This window comes from Erinaceus europaeus, chromosome 17, assembly GCF_950295315.1.
Source record: "Erinaceus europaeus chromosome 17, mEriEur2.1, whole genome shotgun sequence".
NCBI lineage: Eukaryota > Metazoa > Chordata > Mammalia > Eulipotyphla > Erinaceidae > Erinaceus > Erinaceus europaeus.
Window position 1 is genome coordinate 11,973,400 of NC_080178.1, and position 14,275 is coordinate 11,987,674.

The 14,275-nt window shown below is 49.2% G+C and overlaps 1 protein-coding gene across 7 annotated transcripts in view; it reads right to left on the reverse strand.

Annotated features, from left to right (window-relative positions):
• SLC22A8 (solute carrier family 22 member 8) overlaps window positions 1–14,275 on the reverse strand; it is a 34,949-nt gene that overhangs the window by 2,009 nt on the left and 18,665 nt on the right. For 3 of the 7 annotated variants that reach the window (XM_016189674.2, XM_016189675.2, XM_060176349.1), the window contains 8 exons: window positions 13,870–14,024; window positions 13,376–13,544; window positions 10,459–10,582; window positions 10,135–10,250; window positions 8,815–9,029; window positions 7,134–7,242; window positions 6,768–6,971; window positions 6,501–6,690 (listed from right to left, as the gene is read on the reverse strand). In XM_016189674.2, coding sequence (XP_016045160.2) covers window positions 6,591–6,690; window positions 6,768–6,971; window positions 7,134–7,242; window positions 8,815–9,029; window positions 10,135–10,250; window positions 10,459–10,582; window positions 13,376–13,544; window positions 13,870–14,024 — 1,192 coding nt within the window. In that variant the 3' untranslated portion in view covers window positions 6,501–6,590. Of the gene's footprint in view, window positions 1–588; window positions 669–2,463; window positions 2,796–6,173; window positions 6,205–6,500; window positions 6,691–6,767; window positions 6,972–7,133; window positions 7,243–8,814; window positions 9,030–10,134; window positions 10,251–10,458; window positions 10,583–13,375; window positions 13,545–13,869; window positions 14,025–14,275 lie in introns of those variants that run through there. The other 4 variants (XR_009545578.1, XR_009545577.1, XM_060176347.1 and 1 more) reach the window with 3 other exon arrangements.

The window sequence follows — 14,275 nt, forward strand, 5'->3', positions numbered from 1 at the left end:
AACCCTGGAGGCAAAAATAAATAAATAAATAAATAAATAAATAAATAAATAAATAAATAAATAAAGTGATTCTCCCAGGGTCAATTTTGCCCTCCTCCCTATCCTCCCTGGGGACGTCTGAGTGGGGATAAGCAAGGCATTTTTGCTTGTCACCTCTAGAGTGTGGTTCTGTTGGTTTCCAGTGGGTAGAATTGAGGTGAGCATCCTGCATCTCACAGGCCATCTTCCCACAACCAAGATTTGTCTCCTGTCCACCATGGAAATATTATCAAGACTGGGAAAACCTGCTCTAGATGTCACAAACTTTTTTTAAATTAAAAATTAAAAAAACTTTATTTATTTTATAAAGACAGCCAGAAATTCAGAGGGAAGGGGGAGATAGATAGATAGATAGATAGATAGATAGATAGAGAGACACCTGCAACAATGCTTCACTACTCGAAAAGCTTTCCCACTGCAGGTGGGGACCGGGGAGTCAAACCCAGGTCCTTGCACATTGTAATACGAGTCTTCAACCAGGTGTGCCACCACCCACCCAGAGGCCCTAAAATGTCACAAACTTAAGTTGTATGGTTCTTTATTCCTTACCTGCTTGGCAAAGGAGAACACAGTCACACAGGTGATGCCTGTCCAAGTATTTCTCCCAGTCACCATGCTTCCTCTACTCTCTGCATGAGCAGAATAGGTCAGTCTGTACTTCTAAGTGTCACAGCTCTGCCCATGTCCAGTTCTACTTGGCAAGTTTTGCCACCAGAGTGGCTGAACCAGGCCCTCGGATATCCTGTTGTCTCACCATGTTCCCTTTCTCTCTTCCATACAATGTTGCACAATGAATTTGTTAAAAAAAGGGCTGCAAATAAAACTCAAAAAGATAATAGTACATGAAATTACATAGACAGAAAGCCTTGACAAAAAAGTAAGTTAGAAAATATTGAGGGCTGCTGAAATACCTCACTTGGAGAATGCATTGCTTTGTCATTTGTGTGATCCAGGTTTGAGACTAGCACTCAACATGCTGAAGGAAGTTTTAGAACTGTGTCCCCCTACTCCCTCCTGCACTCCCCCCAGTTTCTGGTTTCTCTTGTAAGGAGTCAGGATGTCCTATTATATTAGTATAACACATTTGTGTGTTATATTCTGAGGGCATTTACTGCCTATTGAGGTCTTGGGACACACCAGGTCTTAGACTCATTTGAACTCCATCTGTTTAAATCTAGAGTCAATTTAAAAGCCTTTTTACCTGCTGCTCTAGCATGGTGATTGCCCCAAATGAAGATCAATTGTTCTCATATGGACAGAGAAGAGTCAGGGAGGCCCAGGGAAGGATGTGACTTGGCCCAGCTCCTTCCTCCCACCCACTGGGGGACCCAGATGCCTGATAACATTCTCAAGGCCAATGTACATATGAGCCTGGCAACATGGGGATGTGAGGACAGCTGGACAAACAACTTGGGGGTTCTGAGGTCAGTCTCCTGCTAGGACTTGGTACTTTCATGGGGTTGTAGGCAGAATGCTGAGAGCAGTGGGGGATGTGGTAGGCCCCTCTCTGTGGCTGTGCCTGACCCCACCTTGGAGAAGAGCTCCCTTCCTAGTGCCTGGTCATCTCCAGCCAGCCTGTGTGTGGAAAAGTCCATCTGTAGACTACGGGGACTGAGTTATAGTTGGCTTCTGGGATGATCCAGTTAGCTGGGGGATTCCCCATCAGTCCCCCAGCTCATAGAGAGTTTCTAGATAGAAATACTCCTGTGGCAAATGACTCACAGTTGGACTCTGGCCATGCTCATTGAGAAGGGATTGAATTTGGGGACTTCTGATTGGCTGAGAGCCGGGTCTCTGTCAGATCTGAACGCATGTAGGTGGGGACATTATATTCCACAGATAAAGATACTGAAGCCCAGAGTAGGTAAGGGATTGACCCATGAGCCCACAGCCCTTTTGACTCCATGCCCCTCTGCCTTGCTAACCAGCTATCAACACATCCTAGCTGTCCTGAGATGTCTCCATCTTATATCACTTTATTCCACTGTGACTGGCTACAGGGGATATTTATTTATTTATTTATTTATTTCAGATAAGCAATGTACAAATCATAGAAAATGCTCTTGCTCTTGCCAGCGCTTCACTTCAGTGTTCAGACGCAGGAAAGGTTACTGCATGAGGCGGCCATTTTCGCTACCTCCACGTGGCCCAACCTGCCTCTCTAGCACCCAACTCTGAGGTGCCAGCACAAATAAAGATTTGTGTTTCCTCTTCACTCCAGACCCCCTCTCTCTCTTCTCCGTGGCCCACGCACAACAACACAGGATAACTGGTTTTGGGAATGAGGAAGTATGCTGTGGTGTCAAGGAATGCAGGGTCTTTGTTAGGCGGGGAGGCTAATGGGGGGACAGATCCTGGAGGCTGTGGCCTCCCTTGCTCAACCTCTGGTAGAGAGAGACTGACAGGGTGGTTGTGACCCCAGGCACCAAAAAAAAAAAAAAAAAAAGAAAATGCTCTTGCTCAGACCACCACCTGCCCTACAAGTGAGCTTGAAACAACTGACCCAGGGACAAATCTGACAGATGCCAACTGTTCACTGGACCTCTAGTAACATTCTCAGCAAGGAGCGGAGCCACAAACTTCAATGATTCATAGCCTGGGGCCCCTCATCCATGGGCAGTGCAGAAATAAGAAATTCATTCAAAGGCTATTGGTCAGACAGGGCCGGCGGCCAGCGACAACATGGCTCAGCATGAAGACATTGCTGGAGGGAGCTGATCCATACTGGATGACAATTCACTAAGCCAGATGGAAGCCTGTGGAGAGAGGGAAGGAACTGGGAAGCAGCAGGCACTAGAGTCATAGAGGGATAATGATAAAATGGAGAGAAGGTAGAATACAGAATGGGGAATTGAGGTGGATCACCAGAGGGCTCAGTACTTTCTGAGCAGCACCCTAGCACCCCAGGAGCCCTGACCTTATGGCAGAGAAGTACAATCTGGGTATCTTCTTATTCTTTCCAGGGTGTATTTTGTAGTAAATGTCCTGAAATGGTATAGGAGTGGGCATGGTCTCCTGGGAGACTGTCTGAATTCTGGACAGCTGGAATATGGATGTCTAGGTAAAGGCCTAGAGTTCTTCCCTGAGCTCAAGTCTTCTCTCTTCAGGTTGACACTGAATCATGCCAAGGGGAGGTACTGATGACACTGTTATCAGCTGACCCTATGTCAAGTGCAGTGAAGGTGGCACGGGGAGAAGTCAAGTGCTGGGTATGTGTGAAGTGGGGGGTATTGTAGGAGCCGAAGGAAGTAGAATGACCACGAGGTATTTGAGACAAAGCAGGTAAAACTTTCTGTGACTGTTGTGGTTGTCCTTGGTGGTGGCGGTGGTGACTGGTAAAGAAGCCAAAAGAAGTTTATAATATGTGATGTTTAAAGAGGGTTTGGTGGGGGGGTCAGGTGGTAGCACAGCAGGTTAAGTGCACATGGTGCAAAGTGCAAAGACCGGCGTAGGGATCCCAGTTTGAGCCCCCTGCTCCCCACCTGCAGGGTGTCACTTCATAGGTGGTGAAGCAGGTCTGCAGGTGTCTGTCTTTGCTCTCCCCCTCTCTGTCTCTCCCTCCTCTCTCATTTTTTCTCTCTTCTATCCAACAACAACAACATCAATGGCAACAATAACGACAACAACAATGGCAACAAAAGTGAAAAAATAGCCTCCAGAATCAGTGGATTCATAGTGCAGGCACCAACCTCCAGCAATAACCCTGGAGGCAAACAAAAAAAAGGGGAGGGGGAAGTTGGTAACACGTGTACGCACCTTTGTCAAAATGTTGAATGCTACAGTGAATACATGTTTTTGTGTGTAAATTTCACCCCCCCAAAGCAATATATTTAGGAATATATTTAGGAAGACGTGATAAAAAGAATACAGACTGCGAAGGTAGCATATGGTTCTGCCAAAGACTTTCCTGCCTGGGGTTCTGAGGTCCCAGAGTCAATCCTCAGCACCACCATAAGCTAGAGCCGAGCAGTGCTCTGCTCTTCTCTCTCTCTCTCTCTCTCTCTCCTTCTCTCTCTCTCTCTCATTAAAAGAAAATAAAAGAAGTGGAATGAGGCTGAATTTCAGTCTGTGAATTGGAGGAGATTTTAATGTCAAAGCCATTCCCCAGAGACCCACCCTACTAGGGAAAGAGAGAGAGGACCGACCAGTCAACGCCCATGTTCAGCAGGGAAGCAATTACAGCAGCCAGACCTTCTACCTTCTGCAATCCACAACAACCCTGGATCCATACTCCCAGAGAGATAGAGAATGGGAAGGCTATCAGGGGAGGGAATGGGATATGGAGATTGGGTTATGGGAATTGTGCGGAACTGTACCCCTCTTATTCTATGGTTTTGTTAATGTCTCCTTTCTTAAATAATAATAAAAAAATAAAGTCAAAGCCATTGTACTGAGAAAATAGCATCATAGCTATACAAAAAGATATTAGTATCAGAGGCTCTGAGATTTCAGGTGCAATCCCCAGCATCACCATAAACTAGAGCTGAACAGTCCTCTGGCAAAAATACACAGGTATATTTTTATAGGTATTTATTGCAGGTGGGGAGCTGGGGTGGGGGGCTTGAACCCAGATCCTTGGGCAGGTCCTTCCTCTTAGTACCATGTGCACTTAACTGGGTGTGCCACTGCCTGACCCCCAAGGTTATAAGGTTTCTTGCTAATAGAGTTTTATATTGAGTTCATATTGAATAATAATATATGCATCTATTGAGTTCAAATCAAATATGATGTTCAGGGAGAGAAGGAGAGAAAAAGACACATCCACACCTGCTTCGCTGCTAGTTAAGCGCCCACCCCCCCGCAGGTGAGGAGCCTGGATCCTTGTTCTGATCCTTGTGCTTAGTACTATATGTGCTTATCTGGGTTCACCACTGCCACCCCCTGCCTCGTGTTACTTTATAGAAGACACTAAACTCATCCACGAGGCCCCATCCTCATGGCCTTGTCTAAACCCAGCTACCTCCTCAAGACCTTACCTCCAAATACCATCACCTAGGGAATTAAGTTCTCATGGCATGAACTTGGGCAAAAACACTGCTGTCCATAGCAAGGGCCCCACCTAGAAATACCGCCTGTGCAGATACCTCCAGGTCCCAACCAGCATGAAGCAGGACAAGACCAGAGGGACTGCAGACAGACACCAGGCCTCTCCCCTGCTCGTTCTAAGTCTTTTATCTATGCTCCACTGGGCAGCTCAGAAATAGTAGTAAACATTTCTTCTCGTAGTTCCAGAAGGTTGAGAAGTCCAAGATCAAAGTGCTGATATAGAGAGATGGTCCTGGGGACGTGGGAGTGGGGGAGGTTATGGGGAGAATTGTAGCAATTACAAGACACCCCAAAGGAGACTGAGAAAAAGCAGTCAGAGGACAGGAGGCAGCAGCAAGTATGTGGCATTTCAGAAACCAAGGAAGGAGGGTGTGGCTAACCGAGCTGCTAAGGTCAAACAGAGGCGCGATTAAAAAGTAACTTATGGCTTCAGTGCAGAGTGGTGATGCATGCCCCTGGGGAGAGAGCTGAGTGCAGTGGGGAGATACAAGAGATTACAGAGTGGAGGCAGATGGCTCCATGAATAGTTTTCTAGGTAAAGCAGTGATGCAAGTCTCTCTTTCTCTCTCTCTCTCTCTCCCTCTCTCTCCTTCTCTATCTTCCACTTCTCTATCTCCTCTCAACTTCTCTGTCTCTACCCAAAATAAATGAATTTTTTTCTTCAAAGGGGAGAGAGAAATAGTGTGGTCCCTGGGGAGAGATATGGCACCAGTGGGAGTTTGTTTTTTTCTTAAACTAGGAGAGGCCTGAACATATTTAACCGGTAATGGGAAGTGGGGAAGAGAGGGAGAGTAGGCAGAGACCCACAAGGGAATGGAGATCGATGTTGGTGGGAGGGGGCTGGATTTTCTGCTGTGACTGCAGGGAATCAGGCGACATGGTGACTGGCATTTCAGGCTGGCAGTTGTCCTCAGATGTGTATACCACAGTCCATACACTCCTCAGCACATTCACACATGCTCATGTGACCACGTGTCCCTGGCTTGCACGTACCCGAGACCCATATATGTTTGTACTTACATCCATGCGTGCGTGTGTCCACCCAGTAACCTGCCCCCTGCCTTGTCCCCACCCCTCAGCAGCCTGGCTTGAGTCTTCACTGTTGTTTATTGAAACCTCCTGTTGAAGAAAGGGGTGGGGAGGAATAATGGGAAACTGTGCTAGGATTGAGCTTTTGGATGGGGTGGTGATGGTAGCACAGGGGACCTCAGGGGGTGCTGGGAGCCGGTGGGAAGGGCTGAGCAGAAGAATGTCAGGGCCTGGGCTACAAGGAGGGTGGAGGCAAGTGTGAGTGTGGTTCAGGCCTGTGGCTGAAACTTCAGACTGGCCAGGCCTGAGCTGGGGGCAGTATTGATGGAGATAGCTTCACCAAGTTCTCACAAAGCTTTGTGCTATCACAATGGCCTGCCCAGGAGCCTCTAAGGTGCCTGTGGAGCCAGGAGACAGGTAAGGCCTGGCTGGGATTAGTGTCTGGAGGGCAGGGAAAGAGCCGACTCTGATGTTCCTTAGCTGGGGTCCAGTTCTGACGCAATGGGCTGTAGAGGGATCCTCTGGGATGCATTTTCCACAGTGACTTCTTGTTTTTGTTCCTTTGCCTGCAGGAACCTGGGGGCAAGACAATTCAGGCTTTAGACAGATTTCCTCAGGAGGAGACCTGATGGGGCCAGAGGCAGGGGACTGACCATTTTTCCACGTCTTCGATTGACTCTGGCAAAGGCCGATTGAGGGTCTCCATGAGGAAGAAGGCAGCACTCCCTCCCAGCAAGGTGACAGTCACAAAGATGACATTGGGGATGAAGGGCCGCAGCTCCCCTGTGATTTTCACCAGTGGGGCCGTCATGCTTCCCACTCGGGCCCACAGGGTCGTTATGCCCAAGCCTGTTTGCCTGGGAAAATCCAGAGCAGAGATTGGCAACCTGTTTATCAGTTTCTTAAAGGAATGGCTCTGGGACTCCTGGGTGGGTGGGGGTGGGGCGGGGCAGGAGCGTGCCAGAGTTTCCCCTAACCCTGTATCCTCTGGCTGGGCTGTCTTGAGGCCCTAGGCTTACCGGATGACTGTAGGGTATAGCTCGCTCGTGTAGAGAAAGAGGCAGCTAAAGGAGCTGGACAGGCATCCCTTCCCAAACACAGCCAGCACTGTCCTTGGGGTCTGAAAGTCTGCAGAAGGAAGAGAAGGTGGTGGGCTTGGTTGTTCTCAGTCCTCAACAGGCCTTTTCTCCCTTTTTGTCTTAGCTGCTAGGAAGCTCAACTCTAGACTAAAAGTGAAAGCCCTCAGCTATTTTGAGTGCTTTGTAGGCTTGTGGCATGCTGAGTTGGTGTTTTTCCCAGACTCTAATAGCCTATTCTAAACAAATATATATTTATTTATTTACCAGAGCACTGCTCAGCTCTGGCTTATGGTGGTGCAGGGGATTGAACCTGGGATTTTGGAGCCTCAGGCATGAGAGTCTCTTTACATAACCATTATGCTGTCTATCCTTACCCCCTATTTGTGTTTTAGATATTTTTTTATTTACTTATTTTATTTGAACACTGTTCAGCTCTGTCTTATGGCGGTGCTAGGGGTTGAACCTGGCACTTTGGAGTCTCAAGCATGAGATTCTCTTGTATAACCATTATGCTTTCATACCCACCCTGTGTTTTGTTCTGGTCCTAAAACATCCCAGTTCTCTTTGGAAGGTTATCAGTGTATCAGCACCCCCACATACAGATAAAATAAACGTGGCTTTTCCAAGGTCACAGTGGAGTGGGTTGTGGGGTCTTCCTTGAGCATGGAGTCCTGCTATTTCCCCACCGCCTCCATCTTTGGCAGTGATGTCACCCAGGCCACATCCACTCCTATAAGTAAACCCTCACGTGGGTGGGTGATACAGAACTTTAGTGGTGGCTGTGGTGTGGAACTATCCATTGTAATCTTACAATATTGTAACATACTATTAATGACAAATAAAGAATTTATTAAAAAAAAAAAAAAGAAAGGTAAGTCGTCATGCTGCCAGATGCCATCTGTGCTCAAGTCTGGAAAGAAGGTTCTCTATCATCGATAGAGATCAAGACACCCAAGTTCCAGAGAGTGCCGAGTAACATAGCGGGTCAGGGTAACACAGTGCATTCAAGATGAGAAAAAAAAAGTGCATTCAAGGCAGAGCCCATAGAAACAGAGCTCCTGGGTAACCCACTTTTCAGCCTGCAGAAGCCCTCGATGTCCAAGGACATGTTGTTTGCTTCCATGGGGGAGCCTTTTTTCACAGGGTTCTGGGGTGGTGTTTGTTGGTCTGCTTCTAAATTCTGCTTCTAAGACCCCTTCTGTTTCATTGGTTTAATCCCCCCTGCTTAACACTATATTCTATTTACATAACCACTGTTCACTAAGCACCGCCCTGCCTCCAGGGCATTGGTTTAATCCTCATTGTTTTGCAGGCTTTTTCCTTCTCCCCACCCCCTATCCTACATATCCCCACCCCCTATGCCCACCCCCTATCCTACATCCTCTTCGGACCTGACACTTCTGCCTCAGGATATATAAGGACAGGATTGTGATTAGAGATAGCCTAGATTGTGCTGTGTACCACATGAATAAAGACTGAACTGCATACCACTCAGCCATGAGTCCCTGGTCGTCTCTGTCTCCCGGCCATGAAGCTAGACCAGCAACTGGTGCCCCGAACTGGGACCGGCAAATGGCGCCCTGACAGTGGTGGTTGGGGGGGGTGCATTTTAGCTCCTCACCTGAGGGCACAAAGATGAGAACCAGGATGGACCCTCCTGCCAGGAGAAGAGTAGTGGCCAGGGTGATAGGGCGGCCCACGTGGTTCATGGAGAGGATGGTGATGAATTTGGCAGGGATGTCCACTCCGCCAAAGATGAACTGGAGGATGTAGATGTTGAATCCAAATTCTCCCACGCTAAGAGCCAAGCTGTAGTAGGCAAAACCAGTGGAAAACCTGAGGGCCAGAGAGGGATGGATTTAGCAGGCTGCCAGAGTGAGTTCTCTCCTCCTGCTCAGCACTGGGTCAGCAGGATAATGAAAAAAAAAACTTTTTCTAAAAAAATTAATTATTTGTGGTCCGGGAGGTGGCACAGTGGATAAGGTGCTAGACTCTCAAGCATGAGGTCCTGAGTTCAATTCCCAGAGGCACATGTACCAGAGTGATGTCTAGTTCTTTCTCCTCCCATCCCTCTCATTAATCAATCAATAAAATATTTAAAAATAAAAATTAACGAATTAATTTCTTAGCGACAGAAATAGAGAAGGAAGGGGGAGGGAGGGAGAGAGAAAGAGAAACACCCATAACACTGCTTTTACCACTTGCAAAGCTTTCCCCCTACAGGTGGGGACTGGAAGCTTTAACTCAGGTCCTTGCACATGTGCTCAGTTAGGTGGGCCACCACCTGGTCCCTATATATTTCTACATTCTATGCTGCTCAGCTCTAGCTATTGGTGTTGCTGGGAATTAGACCTGGGACATTTTGCATGTAAGTCCTGTGTGCTATTGCTGCACCATGCCCCACCCCTCCCCAGGGGCTGCATGAATGCTATTTTGAGGTCACCAAGGTGGCATCTGGGCTTAGTGAGAAGGTGCTGGGATTTACCAGTTATGTCTGACAGAAGCAGGGTCTAGGGCCTGATGGCCTGTGTGCTGAATAACATACTCCAGAGACACTCAGGACCAGGGCGGGGTGGGGGTGGGGGAAAACAGAGATTAAGGAGGCAAGTAAACGGTCTCTCTCTCTTGGGAAGTAGTTCACCATCTAGAATGGGGCAGGTGAACACTGAGTTGTGAGGATCCATGGCAGAGAGGCTCAGCATAAGGTAGAGGCAGGGTGTTGCCCTGTGGATGTGACCCCCAGGGGGCAGACATTGCTGGCTGGATGATGTGGGTATGGGGCAGGCCTGAGGCTGGGAAGGAGAGGGGATCCCTGGATTCCTCTTGCAGGTAAGCCTGGTCTTGACTTCAGGGGCACCTGTTGGGGTTGTGGGTCACTTGCTCACCACCCCTGCCTTGGTAGAGGTGCTTCTGGTGTGTGCAGGGAGGTGTGGTGGGTTACCAGGCCAGGGAAAGACAGAAGGTCACACGGCGTAGGACGGGCGTCCGGAGCAGGTCTGCTACGCCGTACTTGGTCTTGGCCAAGGAGATCTCCTTCTGCAGGATGTGTCGGAGATCCTTGGGGGAGAGGAAGGGGAGGAGATGCCATTAGTGACTGGCAAGTGAGCAGGAAGAGGAAGAAAGAGGGGGCAGTTTGCAGACCTGGCTTCTTTGGAGCAGCTAAATTAGAGCATCAGTTACGAGGCTGGCTCTGGAGCAGAGGAACAGAGGCAAGAGGAGGGGATGGTGAGAGAGCCTCCCTGCTGCAATTGCTCCTGGCCCCTACCTCCAAGCTGAGCTTGTCCCCTTCCTCCTTCTTGCCATTGATGGCAGCCACCCACTGTAGCATCTTCAGGGCCTTCATGGACTTTCCCGACAGGACCAACCAGCGCACGGATTCTGGTATCCACCTGGGTGGTTGGTTGGGAGGCAGAATCGTCACAGGGGTTCCCTCTCCACCCCAGGAAATCCTTCCAGACAGTCCAGAAGAACGAACAACCAGTTTCAAGGGGTCCAGGCCCAGAAACCCCAGCTACTTTCTCTGCAGCTTTCCTGGAACTTAAACTCGGCTGACGTTTGCACCTGGGCTGCCTGCAGCTGGCACGAATTCCAACCCTCTCTGCCCCCCACCCGGGCTGCTTGTTATCCTTGGGTGTCTTCCTTAGCGAAGAGCCTCAGGCCCTAGGCAGGGAAAGCACGACATGTTTGAGTCTGGATGCCTGGAGGAGGGCTCTTGCTCCCCTTGGGTGGCATGCAGGCAGGCCCTGGGTGCAGATGAAGCAGGGATGCAACCCCATGGCATCTTGGGAAGACTGGGCCTAGGGTTAAGCTTGTGGTCTAAGTGATGGGTCCTAGAATCCTTCCATTATGTCAAGGATCCATTCTGCTAGGGGAGAGCACAGAATAGGGTCTTCCTTATTCTCCCCTCTCCATTCCTTGGGCTGTGCTTTTTGGATCAGATCACTTCTAGGTGAGGAGGCCCTGATGTGTGGTGTTAGGATCAGTCTGGCTAGGGAGTGGGGGAGATAGCATAATGGTTATGCAAACAACTTCTCATGCCTGAGATTCCTAGGTCCCAGGTTCAATCCCCTGCACCACCATAAGCCAGGCCTGAGCAGCGATCTTGTAAAATAAGTAAATAAAATAAAAATAAACTAAGATAAGGATCAGTCTGGTTCAAGGTGGGATCAGCTCTGGCTGTGGCCCCCAGCCCCTGGTGTATAGGACCCATTCTGGTGAAGCCCTTGGGAGAGTGGATGTGGGCCACCTGGCCTCAGGTCAGTGAGTCCAGCTGAGAATAGTGACTTGTTGCTGTCTGCCTGCCTGGCCTGGTGATCCCTGTTTTTGCTCAGACCATCCCCAAGAGTCTCAAGGATTTCCTCCCAAACACCAAAGCCAGGGCCAACTCTGCTTCTTCCTGTCTCTGAGAAATGACAGCACTGACTTCTAATTAGTAAGCCAGCCAGTGAAGCAGCTACCTCCAAGTACTAGGCAGTCTTAGCATCATTTAAGAAAAAAAAAATAAGGCTGTGGAAACCTGGTTAAGTAGGACTATGCAGAAGGACCTGGGTTCGAGCCCCTGCTCTCCACCTGTAGCAGGGATGCTTCATGTGTGGTGAAGCAGGTCTGTATGTGTTTCTCTCTCTCTCTCTCTCTCCCCTCTTAATTTCTCTGTCTTATTGAATACAAAAAAAGGAAAGAAAAAATATCAGTCTGAGGAGATAGTATAATGGTTATGCAAAACCCCCCCCAAAACCCCCCCAAAACCCTTTTGTGCCTGAGGGTCCTAGATTATGGGTTCAATCCTCAGCACCACCATAAGCCAGAACTGAAAAGTGCTCTGATAACAAACAAACCAAAAAACCTCCACATAGATTTAAAAACCCAAAATCAGATATATATTATTTATTTGTTTACCTTACCAGAGCACTGCTCAACTCTGGCTTATGGGAGTGTGGGGGATTGAACCTGGGACTTCGGAACCTCAGATATGAGACTCTCTTTACATAACTATTATGCTGATACCTGCATAATACCCCCCACCTGATATTTTTCTTTATTACTATTAATAATTATTATGATGATATAGTTTGAATTCTACCAGGGTTATTGCTGGGGCTCTGTGCTGGCACTATTAATCCACTACTCTTGGAAGCCATTTTTTCTTTCTATTTTATTTCATAGAACAGAAAGAAATTGAGAGGGGAGGTGGAGATAGAGAGGGTTAGGGTTACCTGCAGACTTGCTTCACTACCCAAGAAGCATCCCCCCACAGGTGGGGAGAGGGGGCTTGAACCCAGTTCCTTGCACATGGTTATGTGTATGCTCAACTAGTTTGCCTAGCCCCTCCTTTATTTATTTTAACTAGATCACTGCTTAGCAATAGATTTTAGTGGTGCTGGGATTTGAACCTGGGATCTCTTGCATGCAAGTTCAGTGAATTACTCCTGTGCTATCATTCCAGTATCTTATCACTGTTTTGCCTAGAAAAATCACTAAGCTTGGAGTGGGTGGGGTTCAACCCAAGTCATACATGCAGGCTTCTCTGCTTATGCCCTATTCTACCCCGAACCCTGACTGACCCTCTCTCTGCTTTCTAATCCCAAGGTTGCTCACCTCAGGCTTGTCCTCATATTGATCATGAGCTCTTGGCCCCTTTGGGGTCTCTGAATCAGGCCCCTCTTTCAGCTTTCCCTTCCTGGTCTCTCCCAGCCAGCTGTCCCCAAATGAAGGACTTCTCTTTCAGAATACCTGTCTGCTTTGTGTCTCAGACTCTTCGTGTCCATAGTCACTTCCCCTGAGTCTGTGATACTCACCTATTTGCGTCTGTCCTATTGTGCTGGCCCTTGGTCAAGTCTTACATCACCACATTTACCAAAGCATATCCTCTCTTCCCATGGGAAACAGGGTGGCAGGGGTGGGGTGGGGGGAATCTCCAGTTTTTTGTGTTCCTTGTCCACCTCAATTTACCTTCCTTTAGCTTCAGGCAGCTCCCAAAGGCTCCCCAGAAACCTGCCCTTTCCACCCTCTTTCTGCCTTTGGTTCTGTAATGCCCCCCCAACCCTGCCTCCACAGGAACACCCTTCCTGGCTCTGAGACAGCAGTGCTCCAAGACAGGCAGAGCTGGGCACCTGGTTAAGTGTGGTCTCCCCTGTTTGGGCCATGGTTCTAAAGGGGGGGCTGTGGAGAGGAGGACCACATACCAGGACAGGAGGAAGAAGGCGAAGAAGGGAATGGACACGGTCAACTGAAGCCAGCGCCACTGGGGAATGGCGTAGGCCAGGCCAGGCAGAATGAACTGGCCGACGGTGTAGAAGTAACCAAGCATTGTGGACATGATGGCTCGCATCTGGGTGGACATCCACTCGACAGCTGCAGAAGGACCACAAGGACCAGATTAGGGGTCTGCTGGGTCCTGGGTGCCTCTCCACGAAGAGACACCAGCTCCTGGCCCCCACTTTCCCATGACTACTTCATCTAACCCTGAGCCTGAGGGTTCATGGTCCCCATTTCACAGATGCTACTGAGGCCCAAGAAGGGTTCCAGTTGAGATCTGCTTGACTCCCTCCATGCCTGTCTTGACTGCCTCTTACACGTTGACTGAGAGGGGTCACGGGATGCTCCTGGTTGAAGCAGGCCCAGCTCTCTCTCCAAACTTCAGGTTGAAGTGTCCCTGCCCCCGACCTCAGTGGCTCACTCAAGATGGTGGTGCTCAGGCTAATGCCCGAGATGCTGAGTCCGCACAGGAAGCGGAAGGCCATGTAGGTGGGGAGGGTGGGGCTGTAGGCAGCGCCTGAGCCTCCAGCAGCCAGCAGCAGGTAGCTGCAGGTCAGAATGGGCTTGCGGCCAAACCTGTGGTGGGAGGAAGAAAGGAGGAGCAAGTTAGCCTGCCAAAGTGAGTGACTCTGCAGGTCTTGGGGGGGGCAAAGGGCTGGACACTCACCTCCCATAGGGTCAGAGGAGGCATGTAGCTCCCTCCCTCCACCCCAGCCCAGACTCTGCTTCACTGGCAGCTGTCCCCCCACAACCAGTCTGCAGATAAATGTTGAGTTAATTAGTGATTGCCTCCACCCCCAGCTTAGTTGCCTGACTTGAGGTCAAAG